The 14,443-nt window shown below is 51.1% G+C and overlaps 1 protein-coding gene across 12 annotated transcripts in view; it reads right to left on the bottom strand.

Moving 5' to 3' along the window:
* Window positions 1-633: 633 nt before the first annotated feature.
* GPATCH8 (G-patch domain containing 8) overlaps window positions 634-14,443 on the bottom strand; it is a 56,429-nt gene continuing 42,619 nt past the window's right edge. For 10 of the 12 annotated variants that reach the window (XM_048314134.1, XM_048314108.1, XM_048314118.1 and 7 more), the window contains 4 exons: window positions 14,165-14,201; window positions 8,517-8,566; window positions 6,952-7,082; window positions 634-6,567 (listed from right to left, as the gene is read on the bottom strand). In XM_048314134.1, coding sequence (XP_048170091.1) covers window positions 2,742-6,567; window positions 6,952-7,082; window positions 8,517-8,566; window positions 14,165-14,201 — 4,044 coding nt within the window. In that variant the 3' untranslated portion in view covers window positions 634-2,741. The remainder of the gene's footprint in view (window positions 6,568-6,951; window positions 7,083-8,516; window positions 8,567-14,164; window positions 14,202-14,443) is intronic. The other 2 variants (XM_048314175.1, XM_048314144.1) reach the window with 1 other exon arrangement.

Below are 14,443 nucleotides of genomic sequence, written 5' to 3'. Positions count from 1 at the left end.
TCCATCTCTGAAGTTGCAGGTGGGAAGCAGGACAGGGGAGTCGGGGGGTCTCGAGGGGCACAGGGGGGTCCCCGCAGAGCCAAGCGGCACCTTGGCCCCTGATGGGGGACACAGCCCCCAGAGCCGGGGCTGCTCCAGCCCTTCGGAGCAGCTGGAGCCTCTCGGCCACCCTGGAGCAGCTGCAGTTGGAAGAGAGTGGGATTTGCCCAAAGCCGTGGCAGAGCTACGCGGGGTGGGAAGGGTTCAGCTGAGCCCGGATCAGCTCTGTGCCCCGGGAGAGGACGACACCGGACTCAGGGACAGCTGCTCCTCCTTGGGAGGTCTCATCCCCGGCTGGCAGCAGCATCTGAACCCAGCTGGAGCCCACACCAGACCCCTTCAGGGCAGTTCGAATTCTTTCTTCTATCCAATTACTTAATTTCCCGTTTCTTTCAGCACTTCCGCACCATCCCTCATCAGCCACCTCCTTCCAGGGCTACCGCCAGGGAAGGGCAGGTGGCACCCTGGACCCCGACGACCCTGCTGGCATGCAGGGGTTTGGATTTTTTCCCTGTAACCAAACCAGGGCCTTTGGTTAGGAAAGGAGGGGCTGGTGCTCTACACAGCAACTCCACACCACCACAAACCATCCCATTTTTTTCCACAAATCATTGGTTTATTAGAAAGGTTTTTTCCCCTCATTTTACAGCATATATATATATTTATATATATATCTTATGTGACAAAGTTAAATACAGTCTGTTTATGCTCGTTAAGTAATGACAGGTTAATTATTTTAGCGCTATCCTGAAGTCCAAAAACAATCCCTGCCCACAGCGTGACAGGGCTGGGACACGGAGCCCTACGAAGCTCAGCTCTGACAGTAACACTGAATTGTTCGCTATTTACAGGAAATTGAGTCCCTTTTTTGTGACTGCTGTCACTCTGACCTGCTCCAATTTCTCGTTTACACAGTGAGGGAGCTCAGGGGGTTTTGAGCCTTTGACTCTGCCTGGTCTCATGCTGTGCTCCAGGAGGGGACAGGGAAGATGAGGATGGGGAAGGGGACAAGGAAAGGGACACGGATGTCACCGTGTCCCCCCACTGCTCTGAAATCCCTCCCTCCAGCGGTGGTGCCCCAAGGGCTGTGACAGCCACAGTGCCCGGTGAGAGGGGACAGCAGCAGCTCAGCCCCTGCGCTGGGAGGGGGCAGCTCCCACGGGCAGTGCCACCTGCAGCCGGGGCCATGCTGGGAGAACAGGGAAATCCCTTATGGAGTAAGTAACTCGGGGTGACCCTGTGTGTGGGATGGGAACAGTCCCAAGGCTCCCCCTGCACCAGCCTCCTCCAAAGGGGAGGAAAAGGAAAGGAAAAACGGGTAAAAAGGGCAATGTGTACTCTGGGAGCAGCCCGAATTCCTGCTGCTCCCCAGGCTGCTCCAGTGCCCATTCCTATGGCAGGGAGGAACGCAGCATTACCTGCAGAGTCACTGCTACCCCCACACCCCTCACCTTGCCCAAGTCTCACCTGTTGGGTTTTTTTCTTCTGCAAAATTCTAAATGAGGAATTTTTTTTTGTTTTTACATTTTATAGTACATAAAAACTTCAAAAATACATGAGCTTGATAAAATATACATGCTTAGTTGTTCTGCATCTAGCTGAAACTATAAATTGAACCTTTACAAGTGTCTTGGGTCACCTACAGCAAACATATTTACACAGAAGCCACCAGAACAGGTACCACTAAGAACTGGCTGTAAAAAATATTATTGCGATATACTACAAATGTAACCTTTGATAGGAGCTACAAAAAGCAGCATCTTTGTTTACAGAGTTCAGTGCAATTCTTTACATAAAAAAAAAAAATCCTATAAATTAATAAGGAAACCATCAGTGTTACAGAGGAAAGAACACGCTTTACACCCCGGCCACACTCCCCTGTCCTCTGTACTGCTTCAATTCCTAACAGGATTTTCCTCCTCTCTCCCATCCCAGTGCTTCTTTCCCAATACCACAGAAGATGGAATTCAGAGTGAGTTTTTCCCCCTTTCAGGAGAAGACTGGTCAAAGCCCAGACTGGAATCCCAATCCCTACCCGGAGAACACCTCTCCAGTCTGGGATATCCAGGCATGTCCTGGCACGGGAGAACGCGGATGCAGGATGGAGAAGGATGGGAGCTCTGGGCACACACACAGAGCTCCTCCTCCTCTTTACACCAAGATCTTACTTCCACCTTTGCTGCTCTCACCAAGAAAAACCCACGTGTGCAGTGACGGGGGCCAAGGAACCTCCTGCAATGCCTGAAAACTGAGGCCTCCAGCCCCTCCACAGCCGACAGCTCCCGATGTTCCATTGCTGATTACAAGCCGGATTCAATCATGCTATCTTAATTAGATGACCTCATTAAAAGGATTTTTAGAGAACCTATTAGTGTGTATGAAACTTCATTTATCATATACAAGGTGGCAGAAGGAAGATGACCAAGTGTAAGAATCCAGGGGAAAAAAGCTTTTCCAAGTGTCTCGCTGTTCCAAAGGTGAAATGGTTCTTCTGGAGCGGTGCTGCTGCGTGCACGGAGGCGTCAGAGCAAGACATCCCTGGGCGTGGATACAGCCAACAGCCCAGCCCTCCAGCCTCGGCTTCTTTGGCTGCTCAAGAGTGAAAGGAAGTGCTCAGGCCTCACCTGCCCACTGGCTCGACTCCAACCCCTTCCCAAAACACCAAATATTCTCCTTCCTCCGAGGTTCCTTCATTTTGTCCTTCATGTGCCATGGCTGGGTGGATGCTGCAAGTCCTGTCCTGAGAAAATGGGGTGCAGCAGGGGGTGGAGGTGCAGGGCTGTGGCAGCAGCAGCTGCCGCAGGCCTGGGAGCCAGGAGGGTCGGGTAGAGAGCGTGAGGGACCGGGTGGAAGGTGAAGGGGCCCGGGTGGATGGCGGACGCCGGAATGATGTGGATGGGATGGCTGGCCAGGAACGTGGCGGGGTGCCCCGGAATAATCGAGTGGGTCAGGTGGGACAAGGAAATGGGTGTCAGGTGTGGCTGGGGGATGTGGTGGACCTGAGCGAGGGGCTGCGGGTGCGGGTGGGGGTGGATGCCGATGGCGGCGGCGGCGGCAGCAGCATGGTGCTGCAGGATGGCGTGCTGCACCGTCGTGATGGACGTGGCTGACGCCGCCGCCGGCTGCTGGATGTGGATGGGCTGGAGCGCGGGTGCGGCCGGCGCCAGGGCGGCTGAGGCGGGGAAGGCCTTGACTTGCTTGGCCAGCAGCTGCTGCTGGATGTGCTGCTGGGCTGCCTGCTGCAGCTTGCTGTACTTCTCCATCTCCTCGGGGGTGAAGGTGATGGGCTGGCTCTCCAGCGGGGCTAGAGAGGAATCTTCTGCCCCTTCCCGATCCCCTTCCATGCTCGGCTCCCCACTCTGAGGCACGTAGCCAGGAAAGTGCTCAACATCTGGAACTAAGGGCATCATACTGGTTTCCACTGGGACTGGCTGGTTGCCCCCGTCCATAGGCTCCGGCCCGTCACCATCGCTTGGATCCGAGAGGAAGTTGTGTGGCACGACCAGGTCTCCGGAGCCAAAGCACTCGGGGAGCGCCGGCGCGTCCAGGGGAAGGGACGGCATCTCCACAGCAGCTTCATCACGTTTCTGCTCATCCAGAGGTTTGTCCTGAATTACCATCACCACATCTTCCAGGAGAGACTGGCCAGCCAGCTGACCCTCCTCCATGCCTTGGGAACCATCCTCAGCATCCGACAGCTCCTGCTCCTCGCCCCTCTCCAAGCCAGACTCCTCGTATCTTTTGGAATTTGGCTTCCGAATGGTTGGCAGCTTCCCAATTAAAGGGAGAACTGGTTTGTTGCCTAAGGAAGGAGGCAGTTTGGGGCCAAAGTAGCCCTGGGGAGGATCTTTGAGCTTTATGCCCACCTTGTTTGCCCCTGACAGCATCTCATCAGTGACACAGGGCTTCTTCTCAACCTTCCTGGACTGCACCTTTTCCAGGAGCAGCTTTGCAGTGACAGAGTTCCTCTCCTCAGGACTGCAGTCTCCTTCCGAGGCCCGCCCCATGCCAGAGCCGCTGCTGTTCTGGGAGAGGGAGCCAGATCCTTTCAGATCCTCTCCTTTGCAATCCTCTTTCTTCAGCAGTGACCCTTCACCTCGGCCTGTCCGGAAATAGTGGGGAGATTGGGAGCGGTAGATCTTGGACCTGATGAAGTCCCTTCTGCCAGACCTTCGCTCCTCGGGGCTCTCGTGGCCCCGCGAGCCCTTCCGGGACAGGGACCTCTGCGAGTGGCTGCGGGTGCTGCGGCTGCGGTCCCGGCTGTAGCTGCGGCTGCGCTTCCAGCTCCGGCCCGTCACGCTGCGGCTCCTCCTCTTGCTGCGACTGCGGCTGCAGCTGCTGCTGCGGCTCCTGCCCCGGCTCCTCGATCTCGACCTGCCTCGAGGGTGGGTTCGGCTCCTGCTCCGGCTCCTGGACCTGCTCCTGCTCGAGCTGTAGTCATCTTCTGACGAGGAGTATTTGCGCCGCTTCGAGCGGTGGTTTGAGCTGTTGTAGTCGGAGTCATCCTCCGAGTCCTGGGAGCGCTTGGAGTGGCAGCGGGAGCGGTCGCTGTAGTCGCTGTAGCTGTCTTCCGAGTAGCTCCTGCGGCGGCTGTAGCGGCTGTGCTCTGAGGACGCGTCCGAGCTGCTGGAGTAGGACCTGTGCGAGGAGTGCCTGTGGCCCGAGCGGGAGCGGCTGCGCGAGTGCTCGCTGCCCGAGTCGTAGTCGTCGCTGTACTGCGACGGGGACTTCTGGCGGCAGTGCTTGCCGGGGGAGCCCTCGTCGCTGTCGTCGTCGCCGCTGCTCTGCCGGCTCTGGCGGCCGCTCCGGGCCTGGGACAGAGCCGGGCAGCGCCTCCTCACACCAGGCACCTGTAGAAGCTCAGCCTTGTGTTTTTTGCTGCCATGCTCTTGGCAGGAGTTACCTCCGTCCTCTTTTTTACTGCTGCTCCCCTCCTCAGCAGACAGGGATTTCCTCTGGAACTCCTGGGAGCATCGCTTTTTCTTCTGGAAATGGCTGCAGTCTTCGGAGAGTTCAGGTTTCAGTGCCCGGTCTGACTCTGTTGAAAGGGAGGATTTACCTTTTTTGTGCCTGTGCCTTTTCCGTTTCTTGGGTTTCTCTTCCCCCAGCTCAGCTTTCCGGGCCTTCTCCTCAGCTTCCTCCTTGTGTTTGCGTTTGTGTCTGCTGGACTTTTTGTGCTTCTTTTTCTTTTTGTGTTTATGGGACCTTCCAGATTTACTCTTACCTGTTATGCTCTTACTGCTGTCCTCCCCCTCTCCCTTACCGACACCTCCCAGACCGGACTCCTGCTTGCCCTGGGATTTGTTCTCCATTTTTTGAGCAGAACTGTTCCCTACACTTTCAGCCTCCTTGGCTTTGCTCACCTCACCAGGTTCTGTGCTCTGAGTGTTGTCTTTACAAAGTCCCCCTAGATCCTTGGATTTCTCTGCCCCTTTCCCTTTTGCATCCTTGTTCCGGGAGAGCTTGAAGTCGAAGTACAGGGGGTTGCAGCTGTAGGACACAGAGGGCTCAGCTTTGGTGAAGATAAGCAGCTCTGAAGGCCACTGCAGCGTCGTGCTTTCATCCTTACTCAGAACAGGGAAAAAAGGTCCTGTGGGGTGCTTTGGTCCCTCAGAGCCATCTCTGCAGCCCAAGGCAGGAGGAGGAGCTTCTTTAGCAGTGTCTGGCTCAGGGGGGTTGCTCTCTGGAAGGTGTTTGCTCTCCTGTGTATTTTCATTCTCTGGGATGTCTTTTCGTTCCGTTTTGCCCTGCTGAGCTGCACTTTCAGTAGTACTTTGCTCCTTCTGCTGCCCCGTGCTCTCAGCAGGCTTTTCCGTGTGCTTGCCTGGTTTGGGTTTGGGGGAACTCCCCTTTTTCACTTCGTGCGCGTTTTTTTTGTTCACATTTTCAGCTTCTGTTTGCTCAGTAGCCTTCATGAAAAGCAGGAATTGAAAGTTGGGCTTTACTTTACAGTGGGCTGGGGGGATGTAGTGGTAATATTCGGGTTCCACGGCCATTGGTCCATCTTCTCGCCTCATCTTCTTCAGTTTGGATAAGGTGCTTGCCAGAGCCCCGCTGTCCTTGTCGTGCTGGTCATCGTCCTCCGCCTTGCCATCAGAATTATTGGTGCCTTCACCCTCCCCGGATTTCTGCAGGCTGCCAGCCTCCGAGGAGCCCCTCTCATCACCTTTTGCCCCATCTGCAGAATTGGACTCCTCCCCGTGGTCCTTGAAAACAGAAGCGATGGTCTCCAGCTTCACTGGGGTCTTCTTGGCGAAGGAAAAGGACACCCCGATCTTCTGCAGGGGAGCTCCCAGAGAGCTCTTAATGCCGAAGCTGATGGCCTGTGCCCCCTGGGCGGGCGTCTGGCCTGGCATCACAGTGCCTTGTCCAGTGTTCAGGAAGCCTCTGTCCGTGGTCATCTCCGTAGCCTGGCCGGAGCTCGTCTGGATGAAGGAGCCGCTGTTGGCTGCGGAATCATCGTCGTCTCCACCTTCCTCATCCACAGCCACCGTGGTGGTCCTGAACATGGGCCCACTTCCAGGAGCACTGTGGAACAGGGAGAGAGAGAACACAGCTGACTGGTGTCCCTGTCCCTCTGAAGGAGGATCCAGCCCTCAGCTGAGACAATCTCACACAGTTCAAGCGCTCTTGTACCCAGATACATGTATTAAAATATCATTATACAGCCACTCGAAGTTTTTAATAATATTAAATTCCTGAAGAAAATGTATTGCTGGATAAAGAAATTTGGGGATGCTCTGCATGATCGGTTTAGTGAATTTGCTCCTACCAAAACCACAGCATGAGCCCCAAACACCAGTGTGAAGCTTTGCTCTCAAAACCTGCGCAGTATCCCAGAGCAGGAATGCCAGCCCAGCCCAGGGCTGCAGCCCCTGGGCTCCAGGGGTGCTGGGGACCACCCGGACTCACCACTCAGGCTGCCTCCTCTGCTCAGCCAGCTCATGTAGGCGCCGCAGGGCTTTCTCCTGCTTCCTCTCATCTTTCCGGGATCTCGACGAGACATTGCGAGCAAATTCCCTTTGCTTGAGATCTTTCAACCTCTGAGGCAAAAGAAAGCAGGGACGGATCAGATCAAAGCTGTTTGTGGTTTATCCAAGAGCAGCTCTTTGCTGTAGCACTGGAAACTGCGGTGTCAAGCCCCTCCCCAGGGACATTTATTGAGCCAGGATGGAGCAACAGCATCTTAGCTCAACAAACCCCATGGAGCACATTGCCATCCTCCCAGCAGCTGAAGGAAAAGACAACTGGTGGTCACTTTTGGCTATGACTTCAAGTTCTGTGTATACCCCTTTCCAATCAACATTACCGATTTTCTTTTGCATGGACAACAAAGCTGATTTCGAAGCAACAAGCAAATTCTGGAAGGAAAAGGGGAAAAGAAGAAGGATTGTTTACTTTGCTGCTCTTGCAGGGTGCAGATGTACTTGACAAACAGTGCATGACACGAGTCAAGAGCACGGGCCAAAGGACAGGAGGGATTAGCTGGTTGATAGCCAGAGGTACCCAGGAATGACATCTGACAAAAGCAATGTACCATTACATTGGAGAAGGAGCCAAAAATCCCATGCAAATGATTTCATGAGCAAATCCAGAATACAACATACACCACAACCAGTTACTTGTTTTCCTGACAGTAGTTCTGAGGGTCTCTAAGAAACAAACTGCTCTAAAGGCAGGAGGGACTCTTGGGGTTGAATACTTTGGGGGGCAGAAGCACCAAGTTCCCCAGAATCTTATCATGAGGGAGCAAACCCAAACCCAAGGAATTTCAAACATCCTAACATCACTGATGAAGTCTAGGTAGCCAATTCTAATAGAAAATAAACATCCAAGACTTCAGAACATTTTGGAAAGTCCTTGTCTCAGAGCACTAGGAGAAGAGGCTGCTGGTTTTCCTTGGAATATATATGGATATTCACAACATTTTTTTAGAGTGCTCTACAGAAGTTTAAGTAACAGAAAGCAACAAAGACAGACCTCCACCATCCTAAAGGGACTCATTGTTCTTTTTTAGTGCACAATTCAAAACCCTTTCAAAAGGCCCAGTTCCAGAACGCATCCTGTACTCAGCTTTTGGAAAAAGTTTCATGTTTTTCAGGCATTTCGTGAAGGGCCTGAGAGACTAACGGGACTCAGAGCAGGAGTCACTTTGGAACAATTCTTATACAGGATGTACAAATCACTGGTGAATTCTAAATACTTCTGGCTGGCTGACTCTGCCTCTTTCCTGGAGCACAGTCAGACTGCCACACACAGAAACAGTGGATCTGGAAACCAACCCAAAGCTCAAATTAGAGGAATTAAGCTGGCCCAATGTAAAGAGAACATTGCTTTGTGAAAAAGGGGGAGATTGGACAAGACAGAGGATTCTCTTACCTAATTGTATTTACTAAATGTGGTTGATTGTTACCAAAATCAGAGGGGAGGACACACAAAAAAGATACAAGTACAGACACCAGTAGAAAGAAACTCACTCTTGTGATCTGGACTCCCAAATTAGAAGGGTTTGCTTTCAATACATCAGCTGAAAACGTCACATCACAAAGAAAAAAAGAAAGTAAAAATATAACAAGAGTGGAAGAGAGAAAAAAAAAACCAAGCAAGCATTACTAGAGAGCTGTGGGGGAGTGTGGCAGCTATTCTACAGAGCGGGAGCGGAGCCAGCGGAGCCACGGGACCGAGCTGGGGGCTGGAGCAGGGGGACACACACAGACACGCACGGACACAGCAATGATCCCACCTGGAACAGCAGAGCTACTTTCACCAGGACAAGTAAAGGGCTCAAGGGTTTTGTGGTGTATGTTAAATGTTGAAGAGTAAATTTTTTTCCAAGAGGAAGGAAAGAAAATAAAATAGATGGATGGAGCAATGCTATCAGCTTTTTCATGCTGATTTCGAAAGCGTGTCTGAAATGCTCCAGGAAGTTACAGCCACCAACAGCTGACAAAACTATTTAATGGGGGCTGATGCCAAGTCTCGAGATCACTCATCCATTTGGAAAAAAGCATGACCCAGCTATTTACACCAGACATGAACTGTGACCTTTTCCTCTCCAGAGGAAGGTGCAACTGGTGCACTCAGAGCCCCTTGTGCCCCCAGGCATGGTCCTGATCACCCCCGGGACACAAATTGGGCTCAGAGCTGTTAGGAACAATGCAGCTGCCCTCAAGCTCTCCTGCCTCCATTACGTGGCAATTTGAATGCAGACAGAATTAAACGCCCATTATTAAACGCTGACCTTTGTGTGTCTCTGTTCCCCCAAACCTCCCACTCTCAACACTTCCAATTTAGAGGTGTGAAGCAAATGAACTACCCCAAAGCACTGTAAGTCCAGAATATGCACCAGAGCAACTCCCAGCTGCACCCAAACCCGGGCCCTTTAGGATGACAAACCACTGGCCCTGGTGTCAAGACTGCTGAGAATTTGGTACTTCCAAAACTGGGGAAGAGTTGGTCCGGTTTTACAAAGGACCAAGAGATCTCAAGGCTGAGTTTCTTTTTGTCACACAGGAGTCAGGAGGAAAAAGGGTCTTGCTGGGGAAGTACAGGACAGAAAAGCTCCACAAATGCACCATGCCAGCTCCTCGGGAATGTAAAATACTGAACAGAACATGGCTCAGCTTCTTAGACTGACCTAAACCAACACACCTTTCACCAGAAACGACTCAAAGTCTGCAAGAGACCTGGCTGGACTGCATTATCTTCCCTAAATGCATCCTGGGGTAGGGAAAGGGGGGAAAACAGGAGCCCACACTGCTCATCTGTAAGAACAACCTGCTGCAGGAATGAAAAATACCCAGAACTTTTCAAAATAACCTCTAACTCTGCCCTCACTTATTGTTTCAAATATGTCACCGAATCCAGTGATTCATCCCCTCAAAGAGTGGATAACCAGTTCACTACAGCCATGCCCACCCTGCTCCCCAGTCCTGACTGGGAGGAAGCAATCCAAAGCCTGAAGTACAAGTTCACAGGGTGAAGGGAGCATGTGGAGCACTGAGATGCTGCTCACACACTCCAGGTCTCAGCCTGCTCAGGAAATCATTTGAACTAAACAGATATTTAAGCTCAGTTTACACTAAAGAAATTTCCATCTAATCCTGAGGAGAGTGTTTGTTATTCTAATCCCCCAAAATCTCTAAACGACTTTTTGGACCGCACCATATGTGTGGGTGTGAGCGAGGCTGGATGGGCATGGAACTGCCCTTTCCCCAGCACCACGGAGAAATTCCAGCAAGGATTTAACACAGCCACTCAACCATCCTCAGGGAGCTTCTCCCCTCTAAAAGGAGCCCTGGGAACTCATAATTTTGGGGTGAACCCTCCCTTTTTAATTCTTCCCACTGTGCTTAGCAAGACAATGATTTTTTCAACAGGATTAGAGCCACCAAACCTGTATGAAATCAAATACATGCTTCATGCTACCACAGGATTTCAAAATTAAGGGGCATTTTTTTCCTCCGTGGGCAGTGTGTTTTCTGAGGAAGCAGCACTTTATCTAAGCAGCAATGTCTTTTCAGACTGGAGGATCACGGGGACCATAAAGCCAAGGAATATTCTGCTGGTTTATTACTTCAGCTGCCAAAAGGGCCACGCTGCAGTGACCAGCAGTGACACAAATCACCAGCACTTACATAAAATTTCTCCAGATTTCCACATGCTGTAGGCAGTGCTTTGCTACCTCCAGCCTTCCTGGGGTTTATTAATAGCCACCACCCCCCTCAGCTTTGGAACAAAGAATGGTATTTTAAGTTTCCAGCCTTGTTTCTACCAAAATTCTGAACTCGTCTCCACATTTCCACAGGAGTGCAAGTCGAGCTCCTAAAGAGCAGGTGTGGTATCAAATCTGCAGCTACCTCTGGACTCCAGCACAAAGAGGCTGGAGTGCTGGATTATTTCCCAGTCCTGCACGGCTCAGGAGGGGCCAAAGTGGCAACCACCACCAGTACCTTCCAATTCTCACAAATCACCTTAAACCCGCTGCGCCACAGCACCACTGAAAAGCTCCTGAGAGCCCATCCCAGGCACAGCAAAGTGGGGAAATCAAGGAGGGGGAATCAGGAACTGATGCAACAGGAAAACCACTGATCATCATGGAATGTCCTAAGTAGGAAGGAACCCCCAAGGATCATCCAGTCCAACTCCTGGCCCTGCACAGACACCCCAACAATCTCACCCTGTGCCTGAGAGTGTTGTCCAAATGCTCCTGGAGCTCTGGCAGCCTTGGGGCCATGAAAAAACTCAGCACACACCAGATTCTGCTGATGAGATGGTACCAGCTAAGACCTCCCCAGTACCCAGCTGGGCTGCAGAGCTTTACAGGCTCAGGACCAGCAGTAAATGGATTTTCTCTGTTTAAGGTGAAAAAGCCAAACAGCATCACTGAACTGAGGCCCATGGAGAGACATTCTTTGCCCAGAAGTGCAGAGCAGAAAGAGCCCCTGTTGTTCTCACAAGACAAAAGCACTGTCACACCGTGTCACCAGACCTGGAGATGTGAGACTTTCATGCCAAACCTCATATTGGGATGGGTCAGAGCAGATCCATCTCTGGGGCTCGAGACAGGAGGCAGCTCCCATGACATCAGAGCCCCCTCCTCCCCTGCCATTGTTCTCATGTCTCTCTTCCAACCCACATAAAATAAAGTAATAATCATGTACTTTTCATTCTGAGCCAGCAGATTTCTGGCTTTTTGAACTTTTGATGTCTGCTCGATTCTTTGCCCCAAAAGCTTCTGGGAGTGAACGACACCATTAAACACAAGCTCAAAGGATGGCAACCTCGATCGTTTTATTGAAGTGAGAACACAAGCCTGGCTTATCTTTGGTCATCAACATTCTTTGCACGCTCATAAATGAAGTGAAAAGAACAGAGGGGAAATGGCTTGCAAATGCTGTTTTATTTCATCTTAATTTCCTCCCTGGAAGGAATCAATATTTTTCTTAGCTGGGTTAAGAAAAATATAGAATGGGTTGGGTTGGAAGGGACCTTAAAGCCCACCCAATGCCACCCCCTGCCATGGCAGGGACACCTCCCACTGTCCTGGGTGCTCCAAGCCCCATCCAACCTGGCCTGGGACGCTGCCAGGGATCCAGGGGCAGCCACAGCTGCTCTGGGCACCCTGTGCCAGGGCCTCCCCACCCTCACTGGGGAGAATTTCCTCATCATCTCTAATCCAAACCTACTCCCTTTTTAGTTAAATCCATTCCCCTTTGTTTATCACTCCATGCCCTTGCCCAAAGTCCCTCCTCAGTTCTCTTGTAGCCCCTTTATTGTTAATTGATGGGTTTTCTGAGGGTAAAGCATCTCTGGAGTAGAAGAACCTCCCATGTAACACCAAGTACCTCAGAGATTCCCTCCTCAGTCTTCTCCACTCAAGCTGTGCTTGGAGGCCCAAAGTTTTGGAAATCCCAAGTCTCCCCAAAACATAAAGTTCAGGGTTTGCATTCAGAGTATTCCTCAACCCCGGCAGTGACTGTTTTGGTAATTTTATTGTGCTTGAACAGATTCCTCCCCCTCGGGCAGGAGAAGCAAAGATGCAGCTAATTAGGGCACAAAGAGAACTGTTCACCTATACTTTCAGTTCTTAGTTCCACCCTCTTTCCCAAAGAACTTCTTTATGGAATACATTCCCTTTGTCCTTTTACAAAGAGAATCTACGCAGAATTAATCACCTGCACCTCCCAAACACCACACACTTAGGGGAAAAAAGCAGCTACATAAAAGCCTGCATTTCAATGCTGGTTTGTGTTCTCCTAGGGAACCTGGCACAGGTTCACTCAGGAACGCTTTTGTTTTTCACAGGGAATGCAGAGGGGAATGTTTTCATTCTGTTGGGTCACTGACTCAGTAAACAGCTCGAGCCCTCAGCAGGCACACGAGCAGAACGAGGTGATGGTGTGAGATTCTCCAAGCTCTTGGATTGTTAAAACCCCCCCCAGAGTAAAAGCTGACTGTAAATGCTACATAACTGACACACAAGGTAATTCCAACCATAACAACTCCTGCAGGCTGCTCCAGGTGCTGGGCCCTGCACATCCAGGTTTATTTGATATGAATACACAGACTGGGCACAACCCAGATAAGAGGCTCGCACTCATCTTCACACAGATCTAACACGGGGTTTTTATCTTGATGTCAAAACCCCAAACCAAATAAAGAGCCCTCACAGGTGTAATGCCTTAAGGACACATTCCCACTGAGGCCAGAGTGTTCTAGGACTGTGGGTGCTCCCAAGGATCAGGACACTGTGGATCTGCAGGAAAGCAGCACAAAAATCACAGAATCACAGACTGGTTTGGCTTGGAAAAGATCTTTAAGATCACCTCGTTCCACCCCCTGCCATGGGCAGGGACACCCTGCACTATCCCAGGCTGCTCCAAGCCCCTGGCCCTGGGGCTGAACCCTCCCAGGGATATACACTGGGTCCATCCCCACTACCCAAGCTCCTTGTTAGCTGCAGAAGTTTTCTTTCTACATTTGCCACCTTTTGTCTGTTAATTATTACTTATTATTACGCTGTTGACTGTCAGGACTGGGCACCATCACAAGTGGGGCCCTTCATAACCTAGCAGGCCTTCAAGATCAAAATCCTACAGCTAAAAAAAACCACCACTAAAGACACCAGCAGCTGTACAAGGAGTTATGAGATCCAGCCTTTTGCAGTTGCTCCCTGAAGGGTATGTGAGAGAACTGAGCTTATTGTCCCTCCTGCAGGGCCACCTGCACCCACTCCAGCTGCTTTCAGCCCCCTGAGAAGGACAGGCCACGTGCTGACCAGAGGGCGACTGGTCTTTAAAACAGCTGCACTTCTCATCTCAAGTGCCAACCTAATTAAAAACAGCTCCAGAACAACACTGCACACCTCCAACACCATGGCTAAAACAGAGTGACTGGAACAGGCCAACGGTTTGGGAGAATAAATGGAAGGTTCTTTTCCCAGATAAGGAAATGCTGCCTTTCGGAGAGAACCTTGGTGTTGAGGTTGATTGAGACATAGTCAAATGCTCTATGAAACCAGGATAGGCAGGAAATAAAGAGAATAAACCTCCCCTTTAATTGTTTGGTGTTGACACAATTTTGGTGGGTCCAAAATTTATCCGGTTGGGATCAATACACTTACCTATCATCCCTGTTGGGCAATAATCCCGAGTTCCTTCCTGGAATACAAGACAGTGTCTTTATAACTCGGGAGTGGAAAGGGATCTGAGGATGGAACATCTATTTACAGGGACAGCCTAATGCTCGCTGAGCCACAGAGGGATAAGCAAACACTTCAACGTCAGGGGGATGTGGAACTAAAAATACTTAAAAAGCAAAAATGCTGTGGAAACTGAGCCAAGAAAAAGGCAAAACCGAGCTCTGTTGCCTCAAAAATTACCACTGAGACAACAAAATATTG

This window comes from Corvus hawaiiensis, chromosome 1 (assembly GCF_020740725.1).
Source record: "Corvus hawaiiensis isolate bCorHaw1 chromosome 1, bCorHaw1.pri.cur, whole genome shotgun sequence".
Taxonomy (NCBI): Eukaryota; Metazoa; Chordata; class Aves; order Passeriformes; family Corvidae; genus Corvus; species Corvus hawaiiensis.
This window is presented reverse-complemented; position numbering and strand designations above follow the sequence as displayed.